Source organism: Acartia tonsa, chromosome 5, assembly GCF_053477335.1.
Source record: "Acartia tonsa isolate MP-2025a chromosome 5, ASM5347733v1, whole genome shotgun sequence".
Taxonomy (NCBI): Eukaryota; Metazoa; Arthropoda; class Copepoda; order Calanoida; family Acartiidae; genus Acartia; species Acartia tonsa.
In genome coordinates, this window is record NC_137264.1 from 22,697,992 (window position 1) to 22,713,313 (window position 15,322).

Genomic DNA, 15,322 nt, shown 5'->3' on the forward strand with positions numbered 1-15,322 from the left:
GCAATAGCATTTAAATCAATGTACTACATCTAATATTTTTAATTTACTGAAACAAATGATTTTATATGTATGGATTGATGAATTACAAAGCAACTTTGGCCTTATATTTTGATAATAGTTGTAAAAAGATCATTAAAAAAACTTTTTTTGTGAAAGATTTTTGAAACATTTTGCTACAGGGACAGATATGTTTAAGGCTATTTCTGTGAACGGCTTGAAAATGGTTTACTTACAAGGTAATTATGATAAAAACTTTGTTAAAAAATCATCTCATAAAATTATTCTAAAATATCAAAATTATAACAAAAATCTTAAGGGATAAGACAATAGATGATAAATTGATATACATCCATAATGATGATAAACAAATTACACCTTCTTTAATATAAAATTATTGAGCGAAAAGTTTAGAAATTACGAGTTTGTAATGTCCTATAAAGATTCAGAATTTTTTTTACAAAAAATGAGAGACCGTGTTAATTTATGAGTTTGTAATTTTCAGGGAATCCTTGGATTTGTGACCAGTGCCATATCTCTTCTTTACATCAGTGGATGCAACAGGTTTAATAGATAGATAGATGGATGAATAATTAGCTAGATAGATAGATTGAAGGATTTGTTTACCAGTGCCATAACTCTTCTTTACATCAGTGGATGCAACAGGTTTCATAGATAGATAGAAATATAGATAGAGAAATACATAGATAGATAGAAAGAAAGAAAGATGGATAATAAAATAGCTAGAAAGATAGATTGAAGGATTTGTGACCAGTGTCATATCTCCTCTTTACATCAGTGGATGCAACAGGTTTAATATATAGATAGATGGATGGATGGATAATTAGCTAGATTGATAGATTGAAGGATTTGTTTACCAGTGCCATATCTCCTCTTTACATCAGTGGATGCAACAGGATTAATAGATAGATAGATAGTATGGGTGTAGTTTGAAATTCTGAAATTTATTGGGAAGAACTTTCTCTATCAGCTTTATCAACTTTATTCATATTTTTTCATTTGATTTTACAATAATTATTAAAATCTTTTACCTTCTTTACATAAATTGTCATTCCTTCCAATTACTTTTTCTTATTTTTAGAGTCTGATGTACTGGGGATCATGCTTTGATAGTGAGACCACCGTGGGAGAAACACCTCCTTGTGTCAAGTGTTCAGGACCAGCATACCTGTCTGGTCAACCTATACAAAGGTAAGTAAGACCATCATATGGGACACACCTCCTTGTGCCAAGTGTTCAGGACCAGCATACTTGTCCGATCAACCTATACAAAGGTAAGTGTGACCACCTTAAGGGACACACCTCCTTGTGTCAAGTGTTCAGGACTAGCATACTTGTTCGGTCAACCTATACAAAGGTAAGTGTGACAACCATAAGGGACACACCTCCAGAATACTTGTCTGATCAACCCATACAAAGTATAGTAAGACTACTATAGGGGACTTACCATAGGCAAAGAGTAACAAATATTAATATAATTATTTTTCTTTTAGTTTAAAATTGGAACAACTAGATGATTGCTTGGCCGTTGAGTCAGCTGTTCACCTGCAAGACAATAACAGCTACCAAGCTGTCATCACCACGTGGAGTCAATATATGCTGTCAGCTGTTATTATCACCATGTTCATTATCCTAGTAGTTCTCATGGTAAGCATAGATAGATAGGTAAATGGACAGATATATAGAAAGAAAGATGAATAACAGCTACCAAGCTGTCATCACTAACTGGAGTCAATATATGCTGTTAACTTTTAAGCTTTTTGAATATTAAATATCCGTCAATAAAAAAGAACACATCAGATGATTTAATAATAATAATAACTTAATATCTCATGATTATAGAGCGGCGTGCTTGCCAGAAGTTACACATATTGTTTTGTATGAAATGTAAGTTTCATGTTTTTGAGGAAAAATTATGTACTAACTTTTTAAAACTTTTTTCTTTCACTATATTCTTATCCATCTCTTCCTCTCTCTCCTTTTCCTTGCCCTTTCTCCCTCACTGACACATATTTAATGATTAACTGATAATGCCTACCAAAAATTAACTTAACTGTTCATTCTTATAAATTTTCTTAATTCAACCAAATTCCTATTTATTTGTTATTTTTTATCCAAGCTATTGTTAACTTCCAAAGCTGCGCTACTTATAGACATATTTGTCCTTGTATAATTCCGCCCTGACCTAAGTAATTAGTAAATGGGGACAAAAAGTTTGACTCATTAGGAGGCAGTGAATAACTTCTATCCATCTATCTATCTTGCTTAAAAATATATCTATCTATTTAGTTTTAAAAATGCATATCTATCTATCTATTTGTCTTAAAGAGATATAAATCTATTTGTCATATGTTTATTTTATCATTTAAACAAGAACAAGCTTGTACATAAGTAACGTGGCAATACCAATTAAATGAAAGTATTCATTTAATAAATTATATTTTCTAAGGTAGACGTATTTGTATGTCTAGCAATTGTAAATAAAAATACATGTAACGAACGGTAACATTAAAAATTATAGAGAAGCTGCGTTAGTAAAAAAGTTTATCTCATTAGGGTTTGCTAAAAACTTGAAAACTTTACAAACTGTGATCTACATTTCTTAACTTTACTCTTCTTAGTTTGAAATTGAGATTTGAGTTTATTCATATATCTATTTATATGTCTGCTTGCCTATCTATCTATCTATCTATCTATATATTTACCTATCAATCTATCTATCTATCTTTCTATCTATCTATCTATCTATCTATCTATCTATCTATCTATCTATCTATCTATCTATCTATCTATCTATCTATCTATCTATCTATCTATCTATCTATCTATCTATCTATCTATCTATCTATCTATCTATCTATCTATCTATCTATCTATCTATCTATCTATCTATCTATCTATCTATCTATCTATCTATCTATCTATCTATCTATCTATCTATCTATCTATCTATCTATCTATCTATCTATCTATCTATCTATCTATCTATCTATCTATCTATCTATCTATCTATCTATCTATCTATCTATCTATCTATCTATCTATCTATCTATCTATCTATCTATCTATCTATCTATCTAGGTAACTAAGTACCGTCAGTATGGTCTGTACCTAACTGGAGAGAAGGATACAGATCTGAACTATATCTATCTATCTAGGTAACTAAGTACCGTCAGTATGGTGTATACCTGACTGGAGAGAAGGATACAGATCTGAACTATATCTATCTATCTAGGTAACTAAGTACCGTCAGTATGGTGTGTACCTGACTGGAGAGAAGGATACAGATCTGAACTATATCTATCTATCTAGGTAACTAAGTACCGTCAGTATGGTGTATACCTGACTGGAGAGAAGGATACAGATCTGAACTATATCTATCTATCTAGGTAACTAAGTACCGTCAGTATGGTGTGTACCTGACTGGAGAGAAGGATACAGATCTGAACTATATCTATCTATCTAGGTAACTAAGTACCGTCAGTATGGTGTGTATCTGACTGGAGAGAAGGATACAGATCTGAACTGTCAGGACACCCTCAATGATCCCATACACATTCTGGACAGGTAAAAACAAGACTGACAGAAAGCAAGGATGAAAACACTAATAAAAGCGAAGCTCAAAAAATAAGATATATTAACAAAAGAAAGAGTAGTGTCGGTTTTAAATTAAAAGAAAAATTGTTTACTATAAAAATTACTAACTTAAATTTTGATACCATCGCCATCTCGTCTAAGGAATCAACATTTTAAATTAAATTAAATTGATAATCACCATAAAAACATGGATTTTTTTACTTTATATGCCATTAAAAATAAGTGAAATGTCTACCAAATTTTAATTCTAAATTTTATTCTTATTTTATTTTCAGAAGTCCTGAGTCTTATGTAAACCTGAAATATCCTTCACCATTATGAACTACAAAATAATTAATTTTATTTGTATTGATTTATTAAAAATTTTATGTATAGTAATGAAATGTGAAATATTTAGTTATATTATTTTAAGTTCTTATACTGGTTAGATCTATATAAACGTACAGGAAAAAAAAATATATAATTCCGTAGATAAATATTGTAGATTATGAGAGAGGGGATAAGAAACTGTAAATTGTACTAGTTCCAAAGTTCCTTATTCCTTGGGTTTAAACTCTTTGGGGACTTGTTTTAAATCTTAAATTGTTAGTACCCAAACTTTTCAAACAATAATTTTAATCAAAAAGGGCGATCACTATTTTAAGATGTACATCAATTTATGGATCTTATTAAAATTAATATTATCATATATCAAACGCTTTTATAAAGTCTAAAGAACACAATTCTCGCAAATGAAATACCCGTTTAAACAGAATTTTACAATAAAATTATCATTATCTAGTCTTTTAATTCATGTATCGTATTTAGATTAAAATACAAATAATTTATATTCTGATTTAACAATTTAAACATTAAAATAGCTCTTTTAAATCATATTTATTAAAAAGTTCAAGATATTAAAATTGATGCTGTACGTATTGGTGCAAAAAATGGGGACAATTTTTAAATTGATTTGACGGGGCTGTTTATTTACGTCACAAGTGAGGGGAAAGAAAAGGGAAGGAGGAAAGAAACCCCCTAGAAAAGAGATGGGGGTATGACGTCACACGCCAAAACAATTTGAAATTTGTCCCCATTTTTTGCACCAATACGTACAGCATCTTAAAATTAAATTGATCTTTTTATATCATACCACTGCCAATAATATAAAAATCTTTTTTTTATTAAGTAAAACCTTTAAAAGTGTAATAAAAATAGTTAATTATAGAAAAAAAATAGTTTTAAGCTAAATTTTTAAAAGCGAAGCTTTACTATTATTATGGGGTCTTTACGTCAGAAAGTCTTCTATTCAGCTTAATAAGTTCTGACACTCTGCAAGTGTTAATGTATTATCCTAACCAACTGAAAGTGTAATTTTGATTATCATCATTGGGATTATAGATAAATTTATCGTCCATTGTCTTATCCCTTAAAAACCCTGCTGAAACCTTAATTATTGTAACCGTGTGCCATTTTATAATATTTTGTAATCATCATATATATATGTTTTTGTATAGTGTTATAATTACCCTTTTATTATAAAATAAATTTTTATCAGAAAATGTTTTTTAAATGGACTTCTTATAACGGTTATAGAGTTGCTACGCTTTCTAAATTCTACCTAACTGTTATAGGAATCATAATGCAAAGTTTAAAATAAACAGGACAATTCTATCATGCCTATAGTAACAAAAAGAGCTAACCGCTACGGATGACGGACAGTAATTATAGAAACTCTTCGCTCTCAAATCAATTAGTTTTAAAACATTATATTTCATTAACAAATTGTTGTATTTATTAAACAATAAAAATGAGGCCCATACTTTCCATGGATAGGTTATTATAACAATAATGACAACATCCATAAGTAGCGAAGCACAAAAAATCATAGGTTTATGTTTTATATGATAAATAACAGACATACATATAAAGTGAATTACTCACTGGATTCTCATGGATTAGCATAAGAAATGTTTACAAAAAAATTCTAACATGAATAGCAGCTGAGAAAATCACATTTCCACCATAGTGTTACGGACTCAACGATGGACAGATAATATGAATTATAGAGTAGATTCTCTACTAAAAACTTTATTAGTCAAAGAATATACTTTTAATATTAGCCCAAAGGCTAACAGATAATATATTTTTGACAATAAATAAGTAATTTTTTAGCTACTAATTACAATATTAATTCAATTAACACTGTAATAATAGAAACATAAGAATGATGTCATTTTTTATAGTTCCTATAAAAAATGACACCATACTGGCCTACACCATTGGTCAATTTAAATGTATATTGGCCTGTCATTGGTAACTTATTCTGTGTATTAGTCATTTATGTTCTATGAAGTAATTTTTTTATATGAACTATAAAAAGCTTCAAGAATGATTACATACAATAGTAACAAAGCTTATGATATAATCCTTACCCTCATGTGAAAAACATTGAATAATGGAAAATCTTCCAAGAGAAAATTGAATAATTCTTTGACTAGAATTACTTTTAATTTGTGTGAGAATGTAATATTCACGATAAAAATTTCAATTGTGTTTCTTTTTTAATGTACTCTACAAGACTTTTGAAGTAGCTTTGCTAAATAAAAGTACACAAATTATAAGAAGTAAATATAAAGATAAAATTAGAATAGGTTGGTGATTATATTGTTTGAAATATTTTGAAAAATAACTAAAATAACAAAAAACGTAGGGTGCTTTCAATTTTTCTATACAAGTTCCATATGCGATATGTGGAAAATCGTCAATTTTTTCCCTTATAAGATTAAAAATATTTTCCTTTTTTTTTGTTAAAATAAAATTTAAATTATATTAGATATCTTCTTAAGGTATTAGTCTGTTGATTTTTCTAAATATTGATTCATACATTGATTCCAAGAATTCCAGATTCTTTCGAACCTAAAAATATATAAACTTTGACAACTTGGCAAAAATAAACTTGCGTTAAACCGTACTTTTTCGCGCATTCCCATATGCCTAGGGCGAAATGAGCTATGGAGTATTTAGATTTTAGCATTAATTAGAGATAAAGGAGGGGGGTCAACACACACACCCCAATTTTAAATTTTATTTTTAAAAAGTTAAAATTTTTTTCTTGGGGGGGGGGGTTAATCTCCAGTGTGATTTCTCTAGGAAAGATGGTAGTACCCTCCCTCAAAATGGTCAAAAAGCTTCCCAGGACCCTGTAAAGAAGAACCTGATTGGTTCTGCGGTTAGTGAGATCCATCGGTACAAACAGACAGACATCCTGTTATTTTATTACAAGGATAAAACATTAGTTTACTTTAACAAGGTTTACATCAAGCTTCCCAGGACAATGTAAAGGAGAACCTGATTGGTTCTAAAGTTAGCGAGATCATTCCGTACAAACAGACAGACATCCTGTTATTTTATTACAAGGATAAAACATCAGTTTACCTTAACAAGGTTTACATCGATTTTGACCATCCTATTCCTCATATCAACCTAATAAACAACATTTTCAAATCTTTAAAAAGGAATTGTAGCTTTCGCAAAATTCCATAAAGTTGTGAGTAAGATTCAAGTCAAATGCGGTTATTAGGTCAAACTGTTTTTAAATATGCAGTTAATTACATATTCATTTGGTCAACATTAAGGACAGTTACAGTTAATAAGCACATTTGACTGGAAGCTTGCTTATAATTTTACGGAATATTGCGAAAGATACTCTTCCCTCTCTTTAGGCATGTTATTTAGGCTGGGCCTTCCTCACACTATCTTTTTGTCTATTTCTTTAGTAATATTTATGTTTTTGTTTTTTTTGGACGGATCTTTATGATTTGTTACCGTTCACAACAAATAACTTAAAGATTAAAACAAAATTTTTTACCTCTTTTGAAAGGTTCGAAACCATACATAAACAATATAAAATGAAATATGCATGTTTGATGAATGGGAATTAAATCAGGTTTTTATTTTTTGCTGTATTATTTAAACAAGCTTCAAGATTTAGCCCTATTATAAAGATCGTACAATGAAAGACTGGGTATCTTGTAGTTTATCTACTTAATAAGAAAAACAAAAGTCAAATCGCCACTTATTTTAAGATCAATTGAAAATAAGGAATGGGAATTTTTCGTTTCCTTTTCAGGTTAGGTTTAGGTACATTAATGGTGATCGCTAGGAACGTTGAGGGGAAAGCACAGTCTATAAATAAGAGAACCTACCAAAATCTTGACAAAAGCCATGTTGACGTTACCAATAATTCTCAGGTTAGATTTAAATGTTCTTCTGGTTCGGTAATGAGCTAAAATAATTGAATTAGAATTAATTCTGGAGCAGGAATTTAAGTAATGGGTATAAAAAATTAATAGTTACTTATCGCCTACAGTTAAAGAAAGCTTTCCCCGGACAGTAAGATAATTATAATTGCTTCGAGGTGTAATTTTTGATTTATTTTATTCTTGGAAAATTGTCCGCAGTACGATAAGATACATTGTTTTTTTTTGTACATACTTCCCAGAACCAGTTGTAATCCATTAGTTATCAAGAGAAATTTTCGTAAAGGTTTCGTGATTCCAGTATTTTCTTTCAGGGATTTTATGTGTATGACAACATCTTAATCTGACACTGAATCTTTTCCCGACTTCCATCACCCTCCTCTAGAGGCAAGGGGCGAAGCAACTAATAACAAATAAAGTAGCTATTATTGAAAAATAGATATTTCATCAAATTAGGTTTAATAAAACTAATATGACTACAAGTCAGAAAGACCCATTGAACATAAATTATAACAACTGGCTTACTATGGAAAACAGACACAAATAGTTAAGTTTCTTCACCACCAAAACTCGTGTACTTACTGTTATTACAAATAGAACATTTAAGTGGCTTGGCATGCTTCTGCAGAAAATTCTGTCTCTTGTTGCACATCCCTTAAATAGGATACTATAATAGTTATATAAGCATAGCAATACAATTCCGGATCTTCTACCTGGAAATCAACATCTATCTATCTATATCCCCTCCATTCATCTATCTATCTATCTATATGCTATTCATCTATTTATCTATCTATATACTATCCATCTATTTATCTCTGAATCTGGAGGAGCAGAATAGAAACCACAGTCAGGTTGGGAAGGAGCCAACTCTAGATCTTCTACCTGGAAATCAACGTCTATCTACTATATCCTAATCATCTATCTATCTATCTATCTGTAAACCTGGAGGAGCAGGATAGAATCCACAGTCAGGTTGGGAGGGTGCCAACTCTGGATCTTCTACCTGGAAATCCAAAGTAAAAATATTCATATTCAAACAAGGACAAATATTTTCATAGCTATAATAAAGATCTAAGAATCTATTGGACAGTAAATTATAATGGTACCTAACTATTTATAGATTCTTTTTCTCATTCGTTAGCTTATTAGCTCTGGGGACTTAGTTGATTGGTTCGAACTAGCAGTGTCTAAACTTTCAAAGCAATAGTTTAGATCTAAAGAAGGGGTAATTTTGTTCATCATCATTGGGGATGTACAAAAATTTATCGTTAAGGCCCATAAAAAAGCAAAGATCTTTATGGTTTTATATATTCTGTATCATTTCTGCTAAAGGATTGGTTTCTTTGTGTTTATTTATATGTATGTACCAGTCTGTAAAGCCTTAGGTTCTCCAAATTTTACTATACCTTAAGTTCTTGCTTAACAGGAATATCTTCTTCAATTATTCCAATTCTTCTGGCTTGTCTAGTTTTCCTTTTCTTCAATTTCTAACAATATTAACAGCTTGAATGTTTGTTTGTATGTTACTCATAATTTTGCTTAATACTTGACCAATATGTGACTTCTTTTTTGAGGGGAGGGGGGAGATAACTTTATAATGTTCCAAGACAGATATTTATCTAATTCAGAAAAGGAAAAGTAAAAGTGATTAAATTTACTATAAAAATTGAAGGAGAGAAAACAACATTTATTCTTAATCTTGTATTAGCTGACCCACCTTTGAAAAAAGTTTCTTTTTCATTTTATCCACTACAGTTTCTTCATCCTCAGAATTCTCTACAAAATATATCCATTGATGATTAAGATCTAGTGCAGTTCACGGTAAAATGTTCCTGGTAACGATTATCTACAAAACTCTGAGAACTTTAAGGTCTGTTATCAGCCAAACGGCTAAACGGACATGTCATGCCCGCACGTTTTAAGCAGCATAAGAAGGCATAAAAATAATCTGCAATAGCAAAGATTCAATGATGCATGGGGAAAGCTTTAATGAAGAAACAAAATAAGTTTTTTTTCGCGCATTTATGTGCACCAACTGTCCAATATGTCTATATATTTGCAGAATATTCGTAGGCCTTCTTTTGTCGGTTAAATTTTGTGTGAGCATAATCTATACATTCCACAGTTTGACCGTTAGCAACTTTTAAAGTTTAGAGATAATATTTACCTGGAACATTTTACCGTTAATTATAGTAGATCCAATAATTATTATTAATGATCCAAAATTCAATTTTGTTGATTTGTACTTGGTATAGAGTCTGAAGCAATCAATGAACAATGTACTAATCAACCTATCATTCTATCTATCAGCAATTTTCCAATAAGTCAATCTAAAATTTACTATCTATAAATGAATATATATCTTTCAATGCATCAAGCTATAAATCAATCAATCTATGAATCTATCAATGAATCTATAAATCAATCTGTGTCTATACTTCAAACAATAGATAATCAAAAACCCTATCAATCAATCTATCTAGAGTAATAAACCTGGAATATACTCTTCTAGCTGAAATGGGGAAATTGCATCTGGAGTTTTGCTCTCCCTGTCTTTAGCTGACATCGGACTTGGGGATTCTTTTGCCCTCTTTGTATTGAATCAAAATATTTTGTTGGTATCCCATTATCATATTATATAAAGTACTAAGCTTTTTTGTTTGTAGCGAATGATCTCGCTAACCACTGAACCGATATGGTTCTCCTTTACAGGGAAGCTTTGTATAGGCCCTGAGATGGTGTTAGACTATTTTCTTTTCTTAAATAAGTCTGGGTATGGTTTTAAACTATTTTACTGCCCTTCTTTATCCCTTCGAATTTAATGCCCCTAGATGCTAGGGGTGCAGCCGTTGGTTATACATATAAAGTAATACACTTTTTTGGACTGTATCTTTGGATTGCGATAATTCCTGAACCGATTGAGTTTTCCATTTTAGGGGAATTTTAAATAGGTCCCTGGATAGTTTTTGGGCGATTTTTCTGTGCCTTCCTGTATCTTCGAACACGGATTCCCTAGAGTCTAGGGGCGCAGTCGCTATTATACTTAAATGAGTAAGTAAACATGGCATTTTACTGCATTTATTTTAACCCCTTTTAGTTTTTACAATTTTTCTGTTAATTTTAGATCAAAGGATAAAAAATGTAAAATGAAATACATCTAAATATGAATGGATTTATTATTACTTTGATCCTTCTCCAGATAATTGAAATTTTACCTCTCATTAAATTCAGGTAAATGTTATTTTGAATACTTCATTTATCTATATTCAATAGAAACCAATTATAAAGACCTAAACTTAGCCAAAGTCTATTTCCCTTTCCCCTTTATTTTTTTTTCTTCTAAACATCACGAAACCTCGTATCAAAAAAATATTTTTAAAATTTCCTTCTTGTCAGTTTTTTTCTTGGTCTTCTTTTTTTTCTTCTTCTTAGTTTCCTGTAATTGGAATATAAGTATTATTTCGAACCCGATTAATATCCGTTTGAATAGAACCGGTTCTCAGTCATACTGAAAAAAAACATGTATAGCATCATATTCAGACATTTTTTTTATGAATATTAAGATAAAAATCATATATTAACCCCTTACAGTCGGGCCCCTTGCCGCACCTTAATCGGTCGGGGGGGGGGGGGGGGGTATAATTGATATAATTGCTGTTTATTAGTTATGTAATTTTTGCATAAGATTTATATTTATTAATTAAGTATTAAAACTTATTATGTTAATTAATTGTGTTGTGTAATAATATTTAATCTAAAACCTTAATTTAATGTTATTGGTGGATAAAAGTGTTATTGGAGCATTTACAATTTCAATAGTTAATGTCGACTAAAAATGGCCATTGATGACAAACTACTAATTTGTCTGTCGAGGGCTTTCAATAAAAAGTTTGTCTGTCTGAATTACCTCAACTAAATTGTAATTCTCTCAGGATATATAAATAATTTTAAGCTACCATTATTAGATATTCTTGAAGGTTTTTATAGTGCATATAAAAAATGATGAAATACTGGCCTACCATTGGCCAATTAAAATGTATACTGCTATTGGTATTTTAGTCTGTGCAATGGCCTATCATTGGTCATTTGTATTGTATGACGTCATTTTTATGGGCACTATAAAGAGCATTAAAAAAGAGTTTTAAAGGTTTTATGACCTACCTTTGAAGACGACCTTTCCGTAGATGATGCACTGGACGATCTGGCTCTCCTACTTATCTTTCCTTTCTTACCCTTCTTCTTTTTCTTCTTACGAGAACTATATAAAATAAACAAGGATGGCAACATTCATTACATCAAAGCTCTGAAACGGTAGGATAAACGACTTCTAGAGTGTATGAACTGAATGAGCAGTATTTAAATGTTTGAGTCTATTTAAAATTGAAAGTAAATTTGTTCCAAAACAGATTAGGATAATTATGACACCTACGCATTTGTTGTTAAAAAGGTTAGAAATCAAACTGATTTAAATGGACTTGGAGTAGAGGAAATAAAAAAATCGGTCTCATTAACAAAATGGCACACTTTCTAACTAATGATATGGCTGGATTACTCCTTCAATGTATATTTACTGGTTCATTTCATAAAAAGGGAAAACAAACATTGAGAGACACATAATACCTTCTCTTTGAATATAAAATAAACAAAATTTTATTTCATAATCTGAGCAAAATATTTATGTTAATTCGTTGTTAAGTAGCTTCAATACTTGCTATTTGAATTGATTATAGACGGCCTAATTGTCATAGAAATCACAATTTCAAAAATCATGATAAACGGAATATTGAATCAGGTGAAAAATTGTGTCAAAATATCTGAAACGTACATGTTAAGAATGGACGTATGGAACCAGTATGCAGGGTTTAAAATTGAAACGATTAACCACCTGCGCTTTCCCTTTCTTTCTTGATCAGCCTGATCCTTGAACCTGACCCTGTCCTGTTCCAGATCCAACTTCTGGAGGCCCCCGCCAACCTCAGCTTCCTGATTATTATTAAGGTAACAACATTTTTTTGGGTCATGGAAAGAAAACGAAGATGCTGGTTTTATCGTATTTTCACAGTAGCTTTTGAAAGGTTATTTTATATTTGGCTAGGTTAAGTAAATGTTAATGATTGCCACGCAAGTCTAGAGCCCCCCCGCAGGGGCTAGAAATAGGAGAAAAGCTACTGTGAAAATACGACGAAACCCGCAACTTCGTTTTCTTTCCATGATCAATTTTTTTTATCAAATAGAGAATAGAGGGGGTTAAAGTTTTTATGTTTGGAAACAGTACCTATGAAATTAATGAAGCAGCTTATAAAAATGATGGCATACTTTATAAATGACCAATAATAGGCAAGTATACATTTTTATATTTGACCAATAGTAAAATGTATACTGGCCTATCAATGGTCATTTGTATTGTAAGACGTCATTTTTTATAGGCACTAAAAGCTGCTTCTATTCAATGTATTGCATATATATTATATTTGCATATTTCAAATTAATAAGTAATCTATGGATTTTCAAAATTGACTTTAGAAAAATGAATTTAAAAACTGTAGTCCTTTTTTCAACATTGAAAGTGTAAGTTTTTCAAACTTAGAGAGAAAACAGAAATTTACAAATACAATTTTTTTTGCAAGCTTAGGGGTGCATGCGAATACTTATAAAACTATTATGTTGATGATCATCCCTGATCAGTTTGGCCTTCAGCTTCATACATTCCAATGCTGGATCCTGCCTGGCTGCTGAACTAAAATTAAGATACTTTAAAAGGCAACCACTAAGTGTCTATGATGCTAGATATGTAGTTTTACTTTGAAAAGTTTACAGATACATGTTTGAACTTGATGGTTGCTAAACTTGGAAATTAATCTTTTATAAAAATTTACTACAAATCATAATCAGATTGTTTGAAAATCAGAAACCTTGACGATTACAGAAGATTTGCTGGCATTTGAAGCAGCTTATAGTACCCAGTATACATTGTAATTGACCAATGGTAAATTTTTACTATCCTATCACTGTTGATTTGTATTGTCTGACGTCATTTTTTCATTAGGGACTGTAAGCTGCTTCCTGGCAATTTCAATAAGTATTAGTTAAAATATTAAAATAAACCTGAGTTCTATATCTTGGATTGGATACATCGCTTTGATTAGATGCCAGGCTAAGTTGACTGAAATAAAGGTAGTATAGTCTATTGTTAACAGAAATGATATGACATTAATACATCTATTAACAACATTTGAATTGTTATTAATACTTATTACTGCCAAGATTAAAGTATAGCCATCAAGTAAAATAAATCTAAAGTAATTTTGGGACAGATAAAAGTTTGTTATTGCTACTAAAAGTTGCCCACCGAAATCACGAAACCTTTACAAATATCTTTTTATTTTTTTTTCAAGTAAATTAAGTTGTTTTGCTGCATTAGAATTTTAGGTATCTATTGCTCTAAGCCCTTAGTATGTAGATCTTTTAGTCATCAAGGAATACGTGTTATCATTTTTTAAAGAGCAAAAGGAAGCAGTAGGTATTTCCTTAGAAAGAAAGTCAAAATACAACAAACGGCTTTTGAAAAAAGAAGCTTTTTTATAGTGCCTCTAATAAACGACTTCATACTGCCATTGGTAATTTAGTCTGTGTATTGGTCTATCATTGGACATTTGTATGGTATGACGTCACTTTTTTTATAGGCACTATTAACAGGTTTAAAAAGTTTTAAAATCACCTTGTTTGCTTGACAGGCATACGGATAGACAGCTTTCTAATTTTACACAAAAATACATTTTAAATTTTGAGCCAATGAATTTTTATGATCATTGTTTGATTGAGTTCAATGCCTAATATTGGCTGATAAATGTTTTTATAACGGTCGTAGAACACATTTTTTCAAACGCCCTTTTCTCTATATTAAAATACAACTGCAATTTTTTTGTATACATGTTGAAAGGTTAGCAATACAAATCGGGTCACCCTAGCATTGCAGAATGTCCGACAGACACAAAAACTTGTAGAGTAGCTTCATTAATAAAATATCTTTTATAGTGGATTAACATGTATATTTTTCCTGTCCATTTCTGAAGACAGCTCGGTGACTGCATCCTTATTTTCCTAAAATATTTTTATCAGGAATTCGAATTTTTTGCCTGAAAATTATTTCAAATAAGAAAATGATTCCATATACATTTACTAGTTGAGAACAGAATATACACACCTCTCCTTAATTTCTGCTTTCAAAATTTGTATGGAGCCCTTATCCTGCGGGGCACTCCTAAACTTGCCCAAAGATAATTAAATCTAATATTTTGAAACACCCATGAAAAATTGTCGTCAATTTGTATTGCTTACATGGAACTCATTAATAGGTAAGTTCGATCATCAATCAAGGTGGAGGGGAAGGGGTAAAGGGGAAAGGGAAGTGTATCGTTATTTTAGACCGCTGTAAGTTCCACTTTACTAGAGAACAGGAAAAC

At 30.8% G+C, this 15,322-nt stretch overlaps 2 protein-coding genes and 2 long non-coding RNA genes across 4 annotated transcripts in view; 1 reads left to right on the top strand and 3 right to left on the bottom strand.

The window, feature by feature from the left end:
• The window catches only part of rdo (leucine-rich repeat domain-containing protein reduced ocelli), a 46,368-nt gene extending 41,956 nt beyond the window's left edge, over positions 1–4,412 (top strand). Inside the window, exons 18-23 of the mRNA XM_080162497.1 lie at positions 178–236; positions 503–561; positions 1,100–1,209; positions 1,512–1,665; positions 3,485–3,585; positions 3,891–4,412. Coding sequence (XP_080018623.1) covers positions 178–236; positions 503–561; positions 1,100–1,209; positions 1,512–1,665; positions 3,485–3,585; positions 3,891–3,936 — 529 coding nt within the window. The 3' untranslated portion in view covers positions 3,937–4,412. The remainder of the gene's footprint in view (positions 1–177; positions 237–502; positions 562–1,099; positions 1,210–1,511; positions 1,666–3,484; positions 3,586–3,890) is intronic.
• A 2,611-nt stretch (positions 4,413–7,023) lies between these two features.
• LOC145320059 (uncharacterized) lies at positions 7,024–10,446 on the bottom strand. The gene is made up of 7 exons (XM_080162499.1): positions 10,353–10,446; positions 9,577–9,635; positions 9,266–9,346; positions 8,802–8,862; positions 8,439–8,510; positions 7,803–7,882; positions 7,024–7,080 (listed from the first exon to the last, which is right to left on the bottom strand). The coding sequence occupies exons 1-7, from the start codon at positions 10,423–10,425 to the stop codon at positions 7,024–7,026; spliced, it is 483 nt and encodes a 160-aa protein (XP_080018625.1). The 5' UTR covers positions 10,426–10,446.
• A 774-nt stretch (positions 10,447–11,220) lies between these two features.
• On the bottom strand, positions 11,221–13,534 carry LOC145320060 (uncharacterized). Its single transcript, XR_013880111.1, has 4 exons — positions 13,517–13,534; positions 12,745–12,842; positions 12,021–12,117; positions 11,221–11,295 (listed from the first exon to the last, which is right to left on the bottom strand). It is a non-coding gene; the product is annotated as an uncharacterized LOC145320060 (long non-coding RNA).
• Position 13,535: 1 nt separating this feature from the next.
• On the bottom strand, positions 13,536–14,615 carry LOC145320280 (uncharacterized). The gene is made up of 3 exons (XR_013880144.1): positions 14,578–14,615; positions 13,965–14,022; positions 13,536–13,596 (listed from the first exon to the last, which is right to left on the bottom strand). It is a non-coding gene; the product is annotated as an uncharacterized LOC145320280 (long non-coding RNA).
• Between the last annotated feature and the right edge of the window lie 707 nt (positions 14,616–15,322).